At 33.1% G+C, this 20,840-nt stretch overlaps 3 protein-coding genes and 1 pseudogene across 4 annotated transcripts; 3 read left to right on the top strand and 1 right to left on the bottom strand.

The window, feature by feature from the left end:
- The first annotated feature begins 1,706 nt into the window (after positions 1–1,706).
- LOC106394510 lies at positions 1,707–2,242 on the top strand. Its single transcript, XM_013835070.3, has one exon. It carries the CDS (start codon positions 1,813–1,815, stop codon positions 2,032–2,034), a length of 222 nt encoding a protein of 73 aa, XP_013690524.1. The 5' UTR covers positions 1,707–1,812; the 3' UTR covers positions 2,035–2,242.
- Positions 2,243–9,245: 7,003 nt separating this feature from the next.
- LOC106390400 (transcription factor IBH1-like 1) lies at positions 9,246–10,229 on the top strand. Its single transcript, XM_013830855.3, has 2 exons — positions 9,246–9,409; positions 9,578–10,229. The coding sequence occupies exon 2, from the start codon at positions 9,579–9,581 to the stop codon at positions 10,071–10,073; it is 495 nt and encodes a 164-aa protein (XP_013686309.2). The 5' UTR covers positions 9,246–9,409; position 9,578; the 3' UTR covers positions 10,074–10,229.
- Positions 10,230–14,087: 3,858 nt separating this feature from the next.
- On the top strand, positions 14,088–16,879 carry LOC106417829 (VAN3-binding protein-like). 2 transcript variants are annotated; one of them, XM_048768838.1, is made up of 9 exons: positions 14,096–14,271; positions 14,365–14,414; positions 14,507–14,584; positions 15,427–15,495; positions 15,581–15,938; positions 16,024–16,194; positions 16,280–16,329; positions 16,409–16,457; positions 16,537–16,879. In XM_048768838.1, exons 1-9 carry the CDS (start codon positions 14,193–14,195, stop codon positions 16,770–16,772), a joined length of 1,140 nt encoding a protein of 379 aa, XP_048624795.1. In that variant the 5' UTR covers positions 14,096–14,192; the 3' UTR covers positions 16,773–16,879. The 2 variants fall into 2 exon arrangements, with proteins under 2 accessions (XP_048624794.1, XP_048624795.1); XM_048768837.1 differs by having other exon boundaries at positions 14,088–14,414.
- Positions 16,590–18,994, bottom strand: LOC106371553 (annotated as a pseudogene).
- Positions 18,995–20,840: the final 1,846 nt, after the last annotated feature.

The following is a 20,840-nucleotide window of genomic DNA, read 5'->3' as shown; positions in this document are numbered from 1 at the left end:
ACAACATAAACAAAAATCAGACACTTCTCGATAATGGAACCCATCAACGATAATCAAACCGTGAAAAATCAGACTTACCTCGTAGTTTTTGCAGGTGAAGAACCGCTTCCCAGGAAGAGTGTCGTAGTCGTCCTTCCTGCGAACCTCATCAATGATTCTCCCACCACAAAGACACCTTCTAGGAATCCCGTATTCTGAATCGGCCACGAACCCTAACATGTTGATGTAATCGTTTTGCCTCTTTGAATGTCTTCTCTCTTCTGTCGGATCCATATGTACCATAAATCGAAATTATTAGCACATAATAACGATACAATATGATTAAACGAACCCTCAATCGAACTCCCATATCGATTAAGAACCCTAGCAAAAAAAACCCCAAATCGATTTTAAATCACACATATCGCAAATCGCTTTCAAGCCCAAAATCGACTCTAAGAGACCATGACTCTACTCGATACTGACCTAAGCTCGTGGAGAAGAGAGTCCGTCGTCGATTTGATGGAGAAAACCTCTGGAATTCGCAGTCGCACGAAATATCGCCTCGGAGAAGGCAAACCCTAGCTTTTTCAGAGAGGAGACAAGTGAATCGAGTTACGCGGAAACCCTACTTTCGTCGTCGTCAACGCGGAAAGGAGCAGCCACTCAGTGATCGACGCGTGGCTTGAACTCGCCTCCTACGGGTTCACTCGTAAGGCTCGGTTCATCGAAATAAACCCATTTTTCTTTTTCTTTAATCCCTTCGGATCTAAAAACTCGAGCCCATGAACCTTTCAAAAACTGCTAATGCGGATGCTCTAAGCCCCCTTCAAATTGCCGACAACATATTGCGAATGATCCATGAAGAATAGTGCAGCCACTTGTTGCAAAACTGTTCACATTCCAATGTTATATGGTCCCTCTCAATTTCGTTTATAATCATAATTAATATAAATAGCTTTCGGACACTGAAGAAAGAAGTCAAGTTTTGATTGGTTATGGGAATAAATCCATTTAATTGCAATCTTTTACAACGTTATCCGCTAGTCACTACTGACTACTACAGTCTCTACTATACATACAACAATACTATTTGAAGAGAAATCTACCCATCCAATTGTTTGTCGTTGAAATAATAATTATCAATAATGTGAGACGAATTTTATTAATCTATTAGAATTATTTGTTGGTTGGGCTGTGGAGGTAAAGCTTATAACGTGGAGCGACTCATAGTCTTCCGAATTTGCTATCCACTTATGGATGTGTTTTGGTCAATACGGTTGCCTTGTTTGTCGTATATGTATGACCAATTAATTACCCATTAATTATTCCTTGTATTATTTGATCAGCCTAGCAACAACAATTTATACAATCAGCATTCACATGTTTCCAAGACACAACATCATGTAGCTACTACCATCACCATTGTCCATATATAATAAAACTTAATTCACATGCATATTTGAATATTCTTTTGAGAAAATATTTTAAAATTCAGATATGATCAACCAATGCCCTAGGTAATTTTGTCTGAGTATATCATGGTGCGTTTGTTTCTATATTATCCGCGTTACTAATATAAATCCATAACTAATGTCTCACACGTGTGCATACGAGGACTGATCGTATATCAAGCGTGAGAGAGTTGGTCATGTCTTTTTTCGTTGAGAAAAAAAAAGAAAATTTATTTTTCATCCAATTTATCTATAAAAGCACATCGTCTCATGTTGTTTTAATCCACAGATCATTTCTCTAACTATATCTCTCTCTCTCTCTCTCTAGTTTTGTTGTGATACCGTATACGTACGAAGACGACCGTTCGTGTGCAAAAAGATGAGGTGTAGAGCGCTTCACGTTGGAAGAAGAAAGAGAGTGATGGTTAATGTGAGCGCGAGGAAGCATATGAGCCGTCTCCGTCGGATGGTTGCTCCAGAAACGAGTTTTTCTGATGAATTTGACGGTGACACACTTTATCGTCTCACGGCTGATCACATTTTGCTCCTCCAAGCAAGAGTCCAACTTCTTCGTCGTATTTCTTCTCTATATGGTCTATAGATCGAAGATCCATGGCCACATATATATGCGTCTGTCTAAAATAACCGAAGCAACGATATAATTATGGAATAAACGTCTATTTTCTCTATTTATTTCTTCAATTAAACATCGTAGTAAGTCGTATATTATGATGCCGAAGCTATAATTTAATGTAATGATGATGTTGATTTATGTTTGTGTTTATTTGATTGTGAGCAATCTTTTTACATGCATGCAGCTTCGACAATATTTTATAGAACGCCGCTACACAATATATTTTATATTAATTCGCATTTGGTGTATATCCAGATTTGATTAAACGTCCGACTAATTAAAAGATGAGCATTTGGTAAATCGTTTCATACAAACTCTACACAAGTAAAACACTCGAACAGAAAGCCAAGTCGTTTACACATGACATGAATTTTGCGACACAACTCCTTTCTTCATATAGTTAATAATACATGGTTAATTACGAGGGTCGGTGGTTATAATCGAATTGACTGAAGGGTATGTAATCTGTGTATGACACATATGGATGTATATGTGGTCCAATGGGTCAATCTTTTTTTGTCAACTTTGTAATATTGAAAGCCTGAATATTACAATAGCCAAGTAGTGTGCCAGGATATTACATAATCCTGATTTGTGATCCTCGCACGGTTTGCTAACTGATCAACATTACATGTAAGAGACATTTTTTTTTTGAACAACATGTAAGACCATCTCTAATGGTACACAAAAATTTTCTCTATATTTCACTCTAAAATAGAGTAACTCTATTATAGAATTGGATTTTCTCCAATAGTCCACTCTATAACAGAGTTACTCTATAATATAGTGGAATGTGTGCCGTTGGAGATGTCCTAAGAGACCTAGGAATATATCTAAATGGGTGAATCTTATTCCATCTTACTTATATATTTTTGATCAAAAAATTTAAAGGCATTTACCAACCAGTCTATAACACTAATAGCTAATTATATATCTATACTAATAAAGTTGAAGAGAAAGACTCCACCATGTGCCACGTCATCCTTCATATCTCCATTTTGCGACAAGTGTTGAGCAGAAAGACAACTTCTCTTATTTTTTTCTTCCAATTCGCGGATCTTCTTCTTCTTTTCTCTAATTGGTGTTTCTAACTTACCGATAAGCTGGGTTTTATGATAATTTATTGGACATTTTTGTTTATTTATTGGCCCATGACTAACGCATGGAATCCATAAAAATTTTAGCTTTAAAAATGGTTACTCAAACCGATCATCCTTCATATAATAATATAATTTTGTTTACGTTATCAACACGCAAGCCCCATTGGTATAACCTATATCTATATATTTAAAATACACAACCTATACATTTCGTATTTCTATTTTCATTATCAAATCTTTTAAAAAAAATCCCCTCATTCTATTATACTAGAAAAACCTCATTATGAGAATAATGCAAATACAAAAGAACTAATATTATCCAGCTCTCATACAAATACACACTACACATTATTATACATGGTATTCGAAATAAGTAACAACTCAACGTAGACAAAACAACAAACTTATCACAAACCATTGACTCAAAATGTTAACTCCCTTGAATAAATGGACCTTTGAACTAAACGGTTGAAGAATTAAAGAAAAAAAAACTTAGACTCACCACCTTCTATAAGACATATCTTTTTTTTTTTTTTTGACATCACTTCTATAAGACATATCTATAACAACTTATCCTCGCACAAAATACTACACCATGAATAACAAGCCACTTCTCTTTTATCAGTTCTCACACCAAACAGTCTACATGAGCAAATCCACGGCAAACACAACAAGTCTACATCCACATGCTCAATACACAACAATCCATCATTGATTTTCAGCTACCGTCTATCATTGACAATCAAGATAATTTAAAAGACTCAACAACTTCGTACATGGAATTCATGCTAACATACCATCACATTCACCACCCCGACTCAACCTTGCTTATTCAAGAGACTACTGGATACGTGATGAATAAACTACCAAACGGCTACAATACCATAACTAATGATCTCCAAGTTACTCTTCCCATCTGGGACTACAACCAAAATGTGACTGCAAGACTTGACGTCTATCTTATCATCACAGATCTAGAGGAAACAAATAGGCATCCAACTACAGAAGAAGAAAACGATATATGCACTATATGCTTCGGAAATTACAACTATAGAAACAAACTTTGTTCTCTAACTTTCGGTCATAATTTTTATTTTACATGCATTGATCAATGGCTTCGTACAAACAAAAGCTACCCAATATGCAGGAAAAGTAATCTATGATTCCACCCACAATATGATTAACAACATGGAATATCATGTTTTAATTTTCAATTTTATTTGTGTAGTATTTTCTACTTTATTTTTTCATTTCCAGACAAAATAATTAATAATTTATCCTTATTAATAAATATTTTCCATCCACACCGTTATTTTATATATAAAAATAAATAACATTAATAAAGACAAATAATACGTGATACACAAAAAAATTAAGTTTACTTTCTAAAATTAAACTACAAATGCCGAGACTAGTTTATACAATTCACAGCTTTCTTACTATCTACCTATAATACTTAAACCATAAAACCATTAGCAACACCATGGATCCAGATATTGCTTCATCATCTAACATATAACTCAAACTTTCAAAATACCATCCACTAATCAAGATATGCTACATCAAGAAAATTCAAATTACTGCCGTACTGCGCGGACAAACCACTAGTAGTCAAATAAATAAGACCTCGACACTACTCCATGCCACGGTCTTCATTTAATTGAATATATGGTATTTTGTTTTTTATGAAGCATCTATATATAGGCCTGAGACTTTTATCCGAGATCCGGATTCGATCCGAGATTCGATCCGGATCCGATCCGAAAATCTGGATATCTGGAGGGGCCGAATCCGGATCCGGATAGTAAAATGTTGGATCCGTCAAAGCCGGATCCGGATCCAGATATCTTAATTTTTAAGTCTGGATATCCGGATCCGTAAGTTTTATTAATAAATATTTCAAAAATAGTAATGTCTATATATAAAAATTAATTTTATTTAATATATTTTTATTTTTATAATAGTATATATAAATTTTATGTAAATTTTGTAATATTATACATAGAAATAATTAAAGACATTATATATATTTTTAAAAAAAAATATTGTTAATATTTTATATATATATATATATTAATATTATTTTTTATTTATTTGTTAATATTTTTTTTATATATATATATTAATATTATTTTTTATTTATTTTAAGGATCCAAATCCGGATCCGGATATTACAATTTTTAGAAGGATATCCGACATCCGGATATCCGAGAACCCGGATCCGGATAAGGATAGTAAAATTATGGATCCGCCAGATAAGGATCCGGATCCGGATACCTTAAAATTGCCCGGATACCCGATCCGTCTCAAGCCTATCTATATACATATATATGAGAGACTCCAGCAATTAATTAAATGTGCTGCACGAGTGTCATATCCTAATTTTAAGCTTGGTTCGAAGTCTTCCTCTTATTATAAAAATATAAGTATGTTATTTTAATAGTAAATACAATTATTTTAAACTGAAAATAATATAGTACAAAATGACCAAAATGTTGCTTTTGTTGTTTGTGTTTAAAGTCAAAGATAGATTAATGATTAACTTTCCTTTCACATGCAATTGGTGTTATGATTAGAGGGAAAAACATTTTAAAATATAGAAAAAATGGGAAGGTATAGGTGGTAAGTGTACGAATTTTGTTGGCTTCTATATATAAACCATAAGAATATCTCCGATAATACATCATTTTGAAGAGAAAACATCAAAGATTAAGAGAAAACTTATTTCAATGATATATTATTTTAAAGGGAAAATAAGAATATAAATAGTAACACATCAAATTTAAGAGAATGCTATTTACAATTTCATTTTGATATCAAACGTTTTAATTACAAATTGCTTTTTAGTTTCTTACCTAATTTTTTTATATCTAAAAATATTAAATATATGTGTTTTATACTTTAACAAAATTGTTAATACTTTCATAAATACAATTATAAACTCATATAAATCACTGTATATTCTATTAAAAACTAAACTTATATAAATAATGGCGTTTTAGTTAAAATAAAATTATTATTGGATAAATTTTGTAAGTTTTTTAATAAAAAGCATTATTGAAATTTAATAATATATATTGATAAATAATATATTTGGGAAAATGAGGCGAACCATTAAAATAAAACTTCAATTCATTTTGAATTTACATCATTTTTAAGGAATGAGGATAACCATTGAAAATGCAATAGTTTAATTTTTCCCTCTTGTTTTTGTGTGTTTTTTTTCATGTGAGGAGGAAACATTTTGACTCTCTAAATATCCCAACATTTTACTTTCCACTGTCCAACATCTGTTAACCTTCTCTACATTTCAAATATCTTAATTTCCAAAAAAAATCCTATTTTTCTTGATTACGATGGAAAGAGGGATGCATACATTTTTGAATCTAATTCGCAATATAAAAATATGTGCATGGGTTTTGTTTTGATAATTAATCACTAATTCTAATTTATTTTTGTTATTAATCAGAAATATTCTCAAAATTAAAATATTTGACGCTGTTCATTTTGACCTAATATTTTCCTATTCAACAATCAAACAAAAATATATACAATCAGTTTGAGTAATGCACACCAATATCTCATTTTATTTTAGGTACTATTGAAAAAGAGTAAACATAGAAAGGAGGAAGCAGTGGGCTTGACTGGTGAGAAGGAAGTAGGCTTCTAAAGAGCATTACGGGCCCATGCACGTGTCTATGGGCGCTTGTTTTATGCTGCTTCGTCGGCCGGCGCGTGTTACATAATTCCTGAATCATACTCCTTAGAAAACTACCTGCTTAATAATTTTCATCTATTTACGAAGAAAATGATCGTATAGTCTGTAAATACTAGGTTAATTACAATCTCGCATCATAAATTTACACAGTTTTTAATATATGAAAAAATATCTAAAATAAAAAGCAATGTGCTAAGAACGATTGGTTTACCACTTGCCACAAACCAATTATTCATCTGATAACTTTTCGGACACATCTAGCTTCAAATTCAAAGTCTAAAAAATCTCAAATGCAATATAAACCGGTTAATAATGGCTTAACAGAATATCCAAAACATGAAAATTATTTTTTAAACACGTGAATGATTATTAATCAAGCCATATATTTTTAATGAGCTGAGATTGCGCCAAATGGAAGTCGCATGTTTTTTTCACAGAAAAATAAAACTGTACATAATCCAGTTATTATATACTACTATTATTATACCTTCTTATGTAATAAGACATGATTTTGAGAAAAGTTGGTTGTCATCAACACTATTAAATTAGAAACATACCCAATTGATAAATGTTTGGTCCAATTTTTTTTAGAAAACTGATTTTATATAACTATGTCTAATTATATTTAAACATTAACCACATTATATTTTTCTTTAAAGAAAACGGTTACGATACAAACCATTACATCTTTTCTGCCGTAACCAATTCGATTTTTTGACAAAACTTTTACACAAATATAAATTCCATCACATGTTTATCAAGAATCAGAGTTTCTAATGAAAACCCAGTTAAGTTTCATCTACTGGTTAATAAATTATCATCGTAACACTGTAAAAAGTTACTCAGCGAAGGAGCAAAAATGGAGAAAAAAAGCACACTGTAATTTCCAAGTTCATGATTGTGAAAAATTAGGGTTTCTAATGAAATCTAAAAACATAAACCCAGAACTTGGTTGATGAGTCAAAATAATCAACCGCATCAATCTATATCAAAACAGATTCATGAATATAGCTTACTCTGAAAATCCGAATGACTCCATACAAATTAAGAAGAGTGTGACTTAGACTTTATGTTCATCACTAAGGAGTAAGAAACTTTCCTTCAAATTTATGTGTTAATCAATATGAATAAATAAATATGTGGAAAATGAAAACAGAAAGATTTAAGCATAAAAATCAACAAAAACGCTTTGGATTTTATAACCAGGTTTATCGGTTCAACCGTGGATCTAGATCAGGTATGAAAATATTACTTGTATCTAAATCGTCTATGGCATAAGTGTATAGATACGCAACATCACAATTCATACAATTATTAAAATTTCTTACTAATAATTTTTTTAAAATATTTTACATAAATATGATTACAAAAGAAAAACACATATATGAAAATTAAATTTCTAAAAAATATGTAAAACGGAAATTTACCCAAAGGCGGGTCAGAATCTAGTTCATCTTTAAAGTTTATGTATTTTTTGCTTAATTTAATTGTGACTAGAAAAATAATTTAAATGAGAATTCGGCTTAGAAATATTAATTTTAAATAGAATTTTGATTTTTTTAAATTAGGTAACGTGATAACTCGCTCCCATATCAAGACGTCGCCTTTTTGGCACCTATTTTCTCTCCATGTCCTTTCTCTACTAATAACAATCATCGATTTGAAACTTAATTTTAAACAATATTATTAAAACAAAAAAGTGGATACGTGCATTGGTAAAAATCAAGATATTATTCACACACCATACAGAAAGAAATGATCCAAGTATGAAGTCAACCCAATTGAATATAAATAGACGTCCATCGAAGCCATGTGCAGACTAATGACACGTATTTAAGTTGAATCAACTTTTTTCCTGATAGTAGGTCCATTGCATGAAAAGTCTTGAGAGTTCACCATATTTTCCGGGCTCATGCTCATTCGTGAAAAGCATGGGATTCAAACTCGTGGTAAATATCTTAAATAATTTAACGTTAGAATGATATACTGTTATCCAAAGATATCGTCAAGTCACCAACACTTCTGTTGTAATCATGGTCCGTTCTCAAAGCTGGTAGAAATATCAAAACATACAACTTTGAAAGTCCATGTGATATAACCCATATGTTGGACTAAACTACCGTTTTATGGCCATGGGTTTGTGAATAGAGTGTACATATAAGATATGGAAAATGGTTATGAGTCTAAAAAGGGACCAAAATAATTGAAGCTTAAATGATGGTGAGTATAAATGGAATTTAGGGTTGGAGAGAAAGTGGGGTATATTAAGCCATGTGCGTCCATGTGGTATGTCTTTCTCTCTTAGGCCCACTCTTTACTTCTCTTCTTTTTTCCTTTGATCTATTAAATGTCTCCACACTCTCATTTCCTCTATTAATTATCCACTTCATCAATCTAATCTCTCTCCCTCTCTCTCTCTCTCTCTCTCTCTCTCTCTCTCTCTCTCTCATTCCTTCCTAGCTAGTGTTTCAGCTTCAGACACAGTCGAGCTACTTGGATATTCAAAAACAGAAACAAGCGTAAGGTAAGTATTTATTGCTTACATTAAGGTATGACCGGTCATAATCAAAAGTATGTCAAATGAAATATTCCGACGAAGCTAGGTGCAGTATATAGGATAAATACTTTAATATGCTGATGAATTCATTATTACACAATATAGCATCCATTAATTTTTGTTTAAATATATTAGGATGAACACGTATAACATGGTAAAGCAAGAATTTATCAAGAAATGGATAACGACTCTCCACATGTTAGATTCTTCCGTTGAACACCCCATGAACGTAACCGAGAGGAAAAACGTGATAAGACTATCATCGGACATAGCGATGGCAGCCACAAGAAGCGGCGCAACCATATGGAGCCGTGCTCTCATCTCTAGGACCAGAAAGTACACGACAACCTGCAAACCCGTGGCTCATAGAATACTCAAGAAAGCTCGGAACCGGATGAAGAATCGTTGTACTACTATTACACGAAATGGAATTTTTGGGGAGAAAATGAGAGTGAGAAAACGTACGGAATTGCTCAAGAGTCTAGTACCAGGAGGCGAGTTGATATACGACAAAGACTACTTGATAAGAGAGACACTTGATTACATTGTTTACCTCCAAGCACAAGTGGACGTAATGCGAACCGTTGCAGCCATCGATTCGGTCACCAGAGACTTATCGAAAAACACGTAATTGTGTTTATGTGCATGCATTTCGCACACTTGTAGTTATGAAGTAGCTAATGATTAAGATGTAAGTCCATGTACATAAATAGGATAACACTATCTACAGCTTCCGAAGTGTACTTGTTTAAATTTATGGCTAATCTCAAAAATATTTTGAAGGCCCTTCAATCCTGTAGAATCATTTTACAAGATATGGTAAACCAATAGTACTAACGGATATTGTTTACCGATCCGAAAATTCTACATCTAACATCTCGTTTAAATATTCGTTTTTTTTTAACAAACCAGACTTCGTACATATAATTTGTATGAAAAGTCTCGTACATATATGTATTCATCACAATTAATTTTTGTAAATATATAAACTTCTAGACTGGGCATTAATTATCAAATGAATATAATCCATACATTATAAATTATATATTAATTGAGTTATGTATGCATATATAGAGAATTATTTATTTCACAATATGTAATAGATTGGTGGGGATGACCTCCCGAACAATTAATAAGATATCAATCTAGAAAACTAGAATCCTAATATTGTGTTAGGACTTGCAAACAAAGGGACGGTTCCAAGTAAACAATACTTTTGAGGCGTAGACCTGCCAAACAAAATTGATCTTGGCCATGATCTATTGAAACGTTGGTCATTACCAGAAACCAGATGTTTGCAAACTTTTCCATTAACATACTGTAGCAGTTAAAAATGGTTTAATGTCATTACAACGCTTAATAATTATGTTATCTTAAACTATGAAAATACTACAAATAATTTTACAACCGAATCTTTTACCTATTTTATGAATTCACGTCTGACTCCACCACATGAACTGTTTTATGAGCACAATGTTTGACGACACTTCTTGATTCAAGATCATTTGTATTCTAATTTGCATAATTTTGTCTTTTCTGTAACTCGAAACTCAGTAAAAACACTAATGAATGTAACCAGTGGCGGAGGGAAAATTGTTTTTGACAGGGGTCAAGTTGATGATACAAGAGTTTTACTAGGATCAGTAAACAAAATTAATCATATGTTTCTATAGGAAATACATGCAAATTTTTTTTTTTTTCAAAAATTCACATGGGTCATTTGACCCACATGATCATGTGGTAGCTCCGCCACTGAATGTAACTCGAAACTCATTAAAAACACTAATGAACATTTAATGGAACCACTGAAGTTGGTTTATTTAATATATATACACTCACTTTAATAATTAGGCTTATAATGGGCCTAATGAATGGGTTATGTTCCGCCTATTATGGTTGCTGTTTTCCTTATACAACTCAAAATGACATTAGAACGGGTCTAATGTGAAGCCCAATCGATTAAGATGTAACAAATTTATTGGTCTATCCATTTCGATCATACTCGATATAAAGAAACTAGCATTGAGATTTTGAGTTATGATTATAGTTGGTACACAAATTCTGTTCATGGTTGGCACAAGTGTACTCGAGTGGTTTTGTATCGGCCAGTTAGATTCATTGACCCTAAATAAATTTGCTTTAGAGTAAGTTGACGACATCTTGATATGCTTAATTTGTCACTAATTGTTAACCTGTCAATATGATTTCTATAATACATACTCTCTTTCGTCGGTACACACATACAAATCTCTTGGCGGTTGGCATTTAAAGTAAGACTCACATGCTCAAATGATAACCTCTTTAATTAAACACACCTTTGATTTGATCAACACGCGATTTTGATTATTAATTATTAAACATTTACTGAGTACTAGATAGAGATCCGCGCAAAGCGCGGAGTTAAAGTATATAAAAAATAATCATATTTAATTTATATTTTAGTTCATTATATTTCAATTATACAATTTTGTTACGTTTTATTTGATTTGAGTAGTAAATTTTGTATACAGTTACTCGTGGACCTTAAATATGATTAAAAATAGTTAGGTACGGTAGTACCTCTATAAATTAATACTCGATAAATTAATAATTTCTATAAATTAATAAATTATGTGGTCTTAACTTGAGCCGGTTCAAAATTTGACACAATTCGATAAAATAAGAAGATAATTTTTTTAAAAAAAAATATCAATGTAAATATATGGTCCCATTAAAATTATAAATTAATAATTTATATGTATACATATTTTATATAATTATGAACCTATTATTATATTGTTTGCTTTATATTCACAATAGAATTATATTTATATTATCTTAACACTTTATATATTTTTGATAGATTTAGTAATATTATATCTAAAACCAAATTTTAGTTCTATGCAATATTTATTATATAGACCAAATAATATAATAAAATTAATATAAATGTCAAATTTCAAAAATAACATAATATCTATACATTAAAATCAAATATTTTTCTTGTCTTATAATAAATATATTTTGAAATAAGAAATCTAATTAAGAAAACTTTTGTAAATTAGTATCTTTATAAATTAATAAAATTTTAAAGTCCCGACATTATTAATTTTAAATTTCAAAGATTAGTGTTTAAAGATACTAGTCTTTGATTAAAAAAAGTATCGACATATTGTCCATTTTCCTTGTTTGTTAAAGCTAAGAGCCTAAGACCCATTGCATGCTTATGTATGATTAGTCCCTCTTATCTATCTATAGAATGTCGTTTCCTTATTAATAATTATGATTTTCAATTAGATATATGATCATCATTATACTTCTTTTTTTCTTCATCCAGGAAGTTTTATTATCCATCTCTCCTTAGATCCGAAGTATTCTCGGCCAGAGCCGGCCTTGAAAACCAATGTCCCAATTTTAACTTGTTTAAATCACTTACCTTTCAGTATATGAGCTTTATTCTTCTACTTTCAAATCAATAGTGTATACTAACTATAGCCTATTTCTGTGTTTTCCAAAATATGTTTAATTTAGATTATTTTTTGGGTCATCTAGCGATTTCATTAGAATTGAACATGAATGATTATAAAACTGGAGGAAATAGGTAAAAATTCCCATAAACTAAGCTAGCAGAATACAATAAGTTTTCAGAGACAAAACTCTAAACTAGTAAAGCAGACAAAATTACAAAGACAATCTGAGAAAACACAAAGCCATAAAAGTTTATGACTACTTATTTTCAAAATTTTACATCAAATAAATATTCTGGGATTCAACTCCAGCTATAGATCACTTATGAAAGCGTGACAAGTGGCGAAGAGGTCTAGATATTATATATAAATATATGATTGTTGTTTTGTGATTAGCTTGAACCTATGGTTTCAATATAAAGATATATGAAAAGAGATGCAAGAGGGTCCCAATCCAGTGTTGTCAATAATTTTGGTTCCATAATGGTTCGCAAGTTAGCATCTAATGTATATTCATTTCCTCTACGTTAAATTCAATTAGGTAAAATGGTTAACGTAACTGACACCACATCAAATCTTTATTCCTTTTCAATAAATACACAAAGTATTTTCAAGTAAGCATAGATATCATGAATAATGACGTAGTTAGACTTGTCATCTTATATATATATATACATGGTTAACTTCGATTCATATATAACCTGAATAAAAGCAATTGTATATCCAGGTTATCTATGTTTTATTTGATCAGCTACTATTTATTTTTGATCGGAAACCAACTTCTTAAAACTAAGCGATATTAGGATTTCATGCTTTGACACGAAATAATGGAATATTCTAATCCATTTTAGTTTTGCTAGTACTAAAAGTAAATTAGTTGAATAAAGCTCAATTTTGCATAAATTTGCTATCAACATTTTTTCGTGTAGAATAGAATGGCTTAACACTATTATGCTTATCAATCAAACAAAAATTAGTACTAGATAAAACGACATTATTACAGTTATCTAATTCCCATTTTGACAGAAAGTTGAGACTACCCCTCCATATCCTTTGTGATATAAAGAAAGAAAATATGTTTCAATAATAATCACTTTGATCATGGCCCAAATCATTCCCACCCATGGAAATGATGTTCATCATCAAACTTTTTTTTTAATAAAAAAGAATACTAATAATAAGGCAGACCCACATCAAACAAAAAAAATAAACTAACTAATAATTTCCTTCTTTCATAGCAATAACATAAATATTTGATCAATCAACATTCTGAAAGTCACAATCTTTGAACTAAAATAAACACTATGGAGCTAGCATTAACATCAACAGATCATCATCTTCAGTTGAGAAATAATCCATCGCCTTCAGAGGCACATCCAGACGGTATGGATTTTCTATCTCGAGAATGGTGTAATTTTGCGGTTCAATCGCTTCAGCCTGACCATATCATCTACGACCGTTCCATTGTCCCCGTAGAGATATCGATCGCCAAGTTTCAAGGCGACTCAAGACCTGTTTCTTATTCTGTAAGTAACCAGATATCGTTTTGTTTATACGTGATTCTTTCTTCAAGTTGTTTTGGTTAGTGTTTAATTAATGAAGAAGATTGTGAAAGTAGAAGATGGATAAGAGTCTGAAGATGGACGATCCAGATATTAAGCCCTCGATGCCTTCATGGAAAACAAATGATGTCAAGGTAAACATATTATGTTGGAACTTATAATTTCCTTTCTAGAAAATTCATATAACAATAGGAAAATTATTACAGGACATTCATATTTCTCAACATATCATTTATTTTTAAAAATGTTTACAGTTTCTGTTTAGTGTTATTTGGACTGATCAGTGACGACTATTTGGTTGGAAACATATAGAAACTGAACAAATTTGTATGATAAAAACCCTGTTCGAAAACGCGCCCGCGTAGGCGCTCGTCGGAGGTTGACCGCGGTGATTACGCCTAAATCGGTGTAGCCAGGCGTTGATCCGCGTTGACCGCGTAAGACCGTCTAATTTCCGCGTTGACCGCCTAGATCCCGCCTAATTCCGCGTTGACCGCCAAAGTTTTTTTTTTCCGTCCGTGTAAGTTAAAACACGGTTTATTATTTTTTACTCATTATTGATAGATTTTGTGTAATTATTCATTACTAAATAATTACAAATAGCTTCAAACCCAAAACAAACACATACATACTACATTTAGGGATTTTTTTCGTACCAAACCCACCATTTACGAATCAAAAAGAGACTGTTTAAAATTATATATAAAAAATTATATAATTATGTCTAAGAACTTGTATCATCATGTTTAAAATTAGCTAAATATATTATAAATATATTAAATTGTATTTAAAACTAGGCCCCGCATAATCTCCGAGTACTCCCCGATATTTTGGTAACTCGCTAGGCTCGGGGTTACCGCCCGACTAGCGCCTAGCGTAGTTCCGAACAGGGATAAAACTGACATAAAGGATTAACAGAAAGAAACTTCAAAGATTATGTTATATTGGCAATATTTCTGTTGAATGATGTGAACAGTCATGGATATGGATGCAACAAGCAATGCACCCGGAACTGAGCTACGAAGGCTTCTTCCGCAAGAAACTTGTAAAACCCTATTTAACTATTTCATTTAATTTGATTTTTAAATAAACATATCGTTTCTCTAAATCAAACAATTACGGAACTGTAGAAACTTCCATGGAAGATTACGCCGTCGATAAAGAAATGGTGGAAAGAGATTAAAGCGAAACGAAAGGAAGAAGTGAGGCTACAGAGAGCTGAAGTCCACGCCGCCGTTTCGTTAGCCGGTCTGGCCGCCGCTCTTGCCGCCGTAGCTTCCGAGAACGCTGAAAAGGACGGTGGTAATAATCGACCAAACACGAAAGAGACAGCCGTGGTGTCTGCGGCCGCTGTGGTGGCAGCGCAGTGTGCTCAGATGGCAGAGACAATGGGAGCAAACAGAGACCAGCTCAGTACAGTGATTGGTTCGGCCATGACTGGGATAAGTGTCAGTGAGATACTCGCTCTCACTGCCTCAGCTACAACTTGTAAGAAGAAGGTTTTGTAATATGTGTTTCTAGAAGGATGTTCTGTTTCTTAATTAGTCATTGTTTTTTATTTTTGGTAAATAAGCTTTGAAAGGTGCTGCGACGCTAAAAGCAAGAAGAAGTTGCAATATCAATAGATTGAACGGCTCTGCGCCTGTGTTACCTATTGAAGAATCTTCTGAGTTGCCTCCTGAATTTGACAAGAACAGATACCTTCTTGCTCAAGGAACCGATCTCTTTGTTGAGACACCAGATGGTACAAAAATCCTTTATCTTTGATAGTTTACTCTTCTGTTTGATGGAGAAACTAAATAGATATGGCTATGTTTGGATTGGAGCAGGGGACTTCAAGGCTAGGACAGTGTCTATAGTCTTAAACAAGGAAGGGAAGGTCTGAATTTTGCTCTAATACTCATATCTATTAACCAATAATGGTCAATAATCAATGATATTGGGTTTGTTTTCCACAGGTGATTCTTAAAATGAAGAAACATAACTTACTCAGGACTAAGAAAGAATGTAATGACCTAGCTTCTTAATCCCTTGTGTTTTAACCTAACTTAATCCTTTTTTTTTTTTTTTGCTGTGTGCTAATTAGGTGTTGTGACGAATGTTCATGTGGAACTTTATAAAGACTCGGAGAGCGAAAACAACAACATAGAAGACACTTGTTATCTCATTGTCCTGAAGACAAACAGAGGAGCTATGAAACTAGACATGGCTGATGATTACAGTCGTTACAAGACATGGATCGCAACGATCCAACACATGCTCGCTCTCTCCTCTTCTTCCTTCCGTTCAAAATACGATCTCACTTTCAACAACAAAAACTGAATTTTTTTTTACACTTGTTCTTCAATATCTATATTTAATTTGCATTTTTATTTTACCTCCTCCTTTGTTGTTATAATATGATGAATAAAAACTTGAGAACTTACGTTCTTCTAGACTCCACAAACATCAGCTAGCTTTCTAAGTAAAGTAACCTGAGATTTGAGAAGCTTGAGATGTTGAATTGACTTGAGGATCAAGGCTTCCTCCTCTTCTACTTCTTCACAACCTGGTATATAGTCCTACGAAGAATCCCTAGGTTTCTTCGCATAAAAGTTTCAAGGAACCTCGGTTTCCACTTTCGTCCCCTACGACCAGGTGCTTGACCTTCTTGCACTTCACCACCTTCATCATATCTTACACTCCAGACATATTTTGATACAAGGCGTTATATATAAAAAAACTGTGAGGATGGCGAGAATATGGAACATAAGAGCATGTCCAATGGTTAGAACTTTTGATGGGTTCTAATGATTAATTTAATGGTTAGTTGTGTACTTTATAAAATTTAGAACCTTTGTTAATGTAATTAGTTTTTTCAAGGTCCAATGGGAGAATCCCTTTGAGGTTCTTAAATTTTTTTTTTTAAAGAAGTTGAATTATTAAATTTAAATTTTACAAAACTTATAAATGATTGGATTTCATAAAATTTAAACAAATATGACATAAGAACATGTTAAAAATAGAAATATAAATTTATAATTACAAATTTTAAACAAACATGAAAGAAAAGCATGAGAATAGGTTCATATGCACAATATACAAAACACATCAGACCCAAAGACAATGTCGAACAACAACAAGGTTAACGTTGGTGAGACTTACTTGATGAGAATAGGTTCAATGCTAAGAAGTCTTGTTTCGACTTGTGTAAAATTAGCACCTGATTCAGTTATTTAACGAATGTAAAATGTATTTTAACATTTGAAGTTTAAACAATAGTTGAACGAAAGAGTAAGCTAACAAAAGTTAACCTGGCGCATTTGAAGTCAGAGAAAAACAATGGTGAAACTTGATGTGGTATGCATTTTCATGAACATGTAAGTTTCAGGTCATAATCATTACACTTTCATAAGCATCCCATCAGTTTCAAACAAAAAACTCACTTGCACACTAATTTTCTTCACTGACATAACCCCAAGAAACTTGCAAAAGAAAAAAAATATGAAGAGTGAATCGCTTACCACACTCTCGGAACTATGGCGACATCTCCCGGCACAAAAATCAAATACAGTCATGTATGTCCCTGAAAAAGATAAAAGATTGGTGATTTTGCAAATGCAAAATATACACTCAAGCAAAACAACAAAGTCAGAATCAAACTTGTCTGGTTAAGAACACATCAATCTATACAAGACTTGCAGGAGATTATTGCCTCAATCAAAGGTTATGATCCTCCTAAAATGACTTACTGACAAGAGAATCTTTCTCCTTTCAACGGGCAACAACGGGTTCGAGAATCCAAAGACAGAGCATCACACACATTGCCTACAACAAAGAATCATCATTCATGCTTTAACAGAACCAGTCTTTCTATCTAAATCTCTTGTCAGAAAGAGAGATTAAAAGCTGTAACAATTGAATCTTTCATTGGAGTGGAAGTTGCTGACCTTCATCATCGAAGATCAAGTATCTTCCTTGAATAGTTGTTCTGAAAATCCTCTCTTCTAAAGATCCACTTGAATGAGAGATCGAGATCATCTCCACAAAGTCGCGCTCTCTCTTTTCTCTCTTTCTCCCTCTCTGCTCTGTTCTTCAATCTTCAACGAGAGGAGATCAAAGATGGAGTACGAACAGGACCAGCCTTACATTGATCACGACGAGGAGATTACACAGGAGGACGCATGGACCGTTATATCAGCCTACTTAGTAGAGAAAGGTCTCGTTCGTCAGCAGATCGATTCGTTCGATATCGTCGACGAGTCGTGTGATATCGAGATCCGACCTGAGTCCCAGTCTGATTTCGTCGAGGTTCTCTAGCTGCTACGGATTTGGAGAAGGAGAGCAAGACGAGAGATTTCTCAGAAGAAAAGAAAAGCATCGAGGAAGAGATAGACGGCTGATACCAACATGACACGTTTGGGTTTTTTAGCAGTTCCAAAACCTCTTTGTTTAGAGGCGGTTCTATAGTTTTATCTCCCTTTATGTATTTTCTGATTTATTTTTTTTAGTTTTTTTCTAAGAACCCCTTGCTAAAACCTCCCAATGGAGATGGTCTAACCAGTTGTCTGGAATAGAGGACAGGATGCAAGGAACCCATATCAAGGCCATAACCACTGAACCGGTCCCTGTCCCTGACAATCAGTCCTTTAGTGTTCAATGGATCTATCTGTGGTCCTCATGTGCTTGCATTATGCCATTATTGTTTTAAAAATTTCAAAATTGTCTGGTATTTCTGTATGTATATATGAGTTGATTGAAAAAGGAAATGGGCTGAGTGATGGCAAGAATACAGGCTTCACGTTAACTCAATTAAGCCCATCATCACTTGAGATATTTCAAAAGCCTTCACAAATTAATTCAAATTTCATCGTGCCTCAAGTAATTTGTTTCTTCTCAAAGCGGATAACACAAAAATTTGCCAAGGAAAAGAATTTATTCGCCAAGTTTCCGATGATGATTTGCCTCTTCAAAGAATACCAGTTAATGGCCGAGGAGGAAGTTGTGTCTACACGAAGGACATGTTGATGAGTTTGTGAGGAGTGATGCGTGGGCGTGGCTAACGTTAAGCTGGGATATAAACAGTTAGAGAAAATTCCAAGAGAGCATGAGCCGCTGGAGTTGACACTGAGAGGTCCTCGCTTTTGTTGATCAAAACTACAAAAAATAATGTTAATGCATATTCAGTCGGGTTTTTGTTTTGTTGTGTTTAGAAAATGCCAAGTCAGATGAGAAAGTTAGACTAGATAGAAGATAATTGACCTTTGCAGAAATTTAAACCGGGAGAAAGTTGACTTTTAACAAAATCCAGATGATAATCCGTGCGTATGCACATGGTGAATTCTTATAATAATGTTTGTTTATTAAATGGTTTTAACATTTTTCAACACTATAATATTTATCGATTATAAAATGACGAATACAAATGTTAGTCTCTTAAATATATCATCGTTGTTGAAGATTAAACGTATTACATCTCCTGTTCAGAAACTCGTTAGGTGCTACGCGTGCGGCACATCCAGACCTAGCGATTTATCGAAAAAGCGGAAAAAATCGGAAAGTACGCGGAGAATAATTTTCTGTATTTTATACGTATAATGCTCTATTTATATGTCTAATACATGATAATACATTTTATGTAACAAGTTTTCTAAAGTCCTAAAGATATAGCTTGGTCTAGTGGTCTTTGAGGGTTAGTTAAGTTTGCAAGTCACGTGTTCGAACAGCAAAAAAATCTGTTTTATTTTATTTTTAATGTTTTGAGTGGCAAAATAGTAATTAAGTCTTCTTTTTCTTTTACCCATCGTTCTTGTTTTCTGCATTTTTCACCATAGCTAACATAATAAATCTATCACCAATCACTTAAATTCTGCTGCTTTCTAATTATTTTTTCAGTATATTTGTACACTACAAGAAAACAGGGAGATTCTGATGGCCGAAATCGTCAGAAATTCGTCGGAATAGACCGATTCCGACGAATTTCTGACGAACCAATTCATCGGTATCATTTTGTCGGAAAAAAAGTATTCGTCGGAATTTCGTCAGACCTTCCGATGACTTTCTGACGAATACCGAGAAACGTCATTCTGACGAACTTCCGACGATATTCCGATGCGGACACACGAGACCAGAGTTCATCGGAAAAACTATATACCGACGGAGAACGTTCCTCGGATTATACCGACGAACGTAGTCCTCGAAAAATACCGACGGACTATGGGGCGTCGGAAGATTCCGACGGACAATGGTTCGTCGGAATATTTCGAGGAACCCTCTCTGTCGGTATTTTCCGACGAACCATAGTCCGTCGGTATAGTCCGACGCCCACAATTCGTCGGAATATATCAATTTTAAAAACGAATTAATTTTGCATTTTTATATATATTTTTATATTAAAAATTAATTAATAAA

Source organism: Brassica napus, chromosome C9, assembly GCF_020379485.1.
Source record: "Brassica napus cultivar Da-Ae chromosome C9, Da-Ae, whole genome shotgun sequence".
NCBI lineage: Eukaryota > Viridiplantae > Streptophyta > Magnoliopsida > Brassicales > Brassicaceae > Brassica > Brassica napus.
Note: the sequence above shows the minus strand (reverse complement) of the source record. Positions and strands in the feature narration are given on the sequence as shown.

Excerpts from the sequence above, each read along its gene's own strand:
- LOC106394510 (XM_013835070.3), top strand. The coding sequence starts at position 1,813 with ATGAGGTGTAGAGCGCTTCACGTTGGAAGAAGAAAGAGAGTGATGGTT.
- LOC106390400 (XM_013830855.3), top strand. The coding sequence starts at position 9,579 with ATGAACACGTATAACATGGTAAAGCAAGAATTTATCAAGAAATGGATA.
- LOC106417829 (XM_048768837.1), top strand. The coding sequence starts at position 14,193 with ATGGAGCTAGCATTAACATCAACAGATCATCATCTTCAGTTGAGAAAT. Across the intron at positions 15,496-15,580 it reads GCTTCTTCCGCAAGAAACTT|AAACTTCCATGGAAGATTAC; the intron begins GTAAAACCCTAT and ends ACGGAACTGTAG. Across the intron at positions 16,330-16,408 it reads TCTTAAACAAGGAAGGGAAG|GTGATTCTTAAAATGAAGAA; the intron begins GTCTGAATTTTG and ends TGTTTTCCACAG.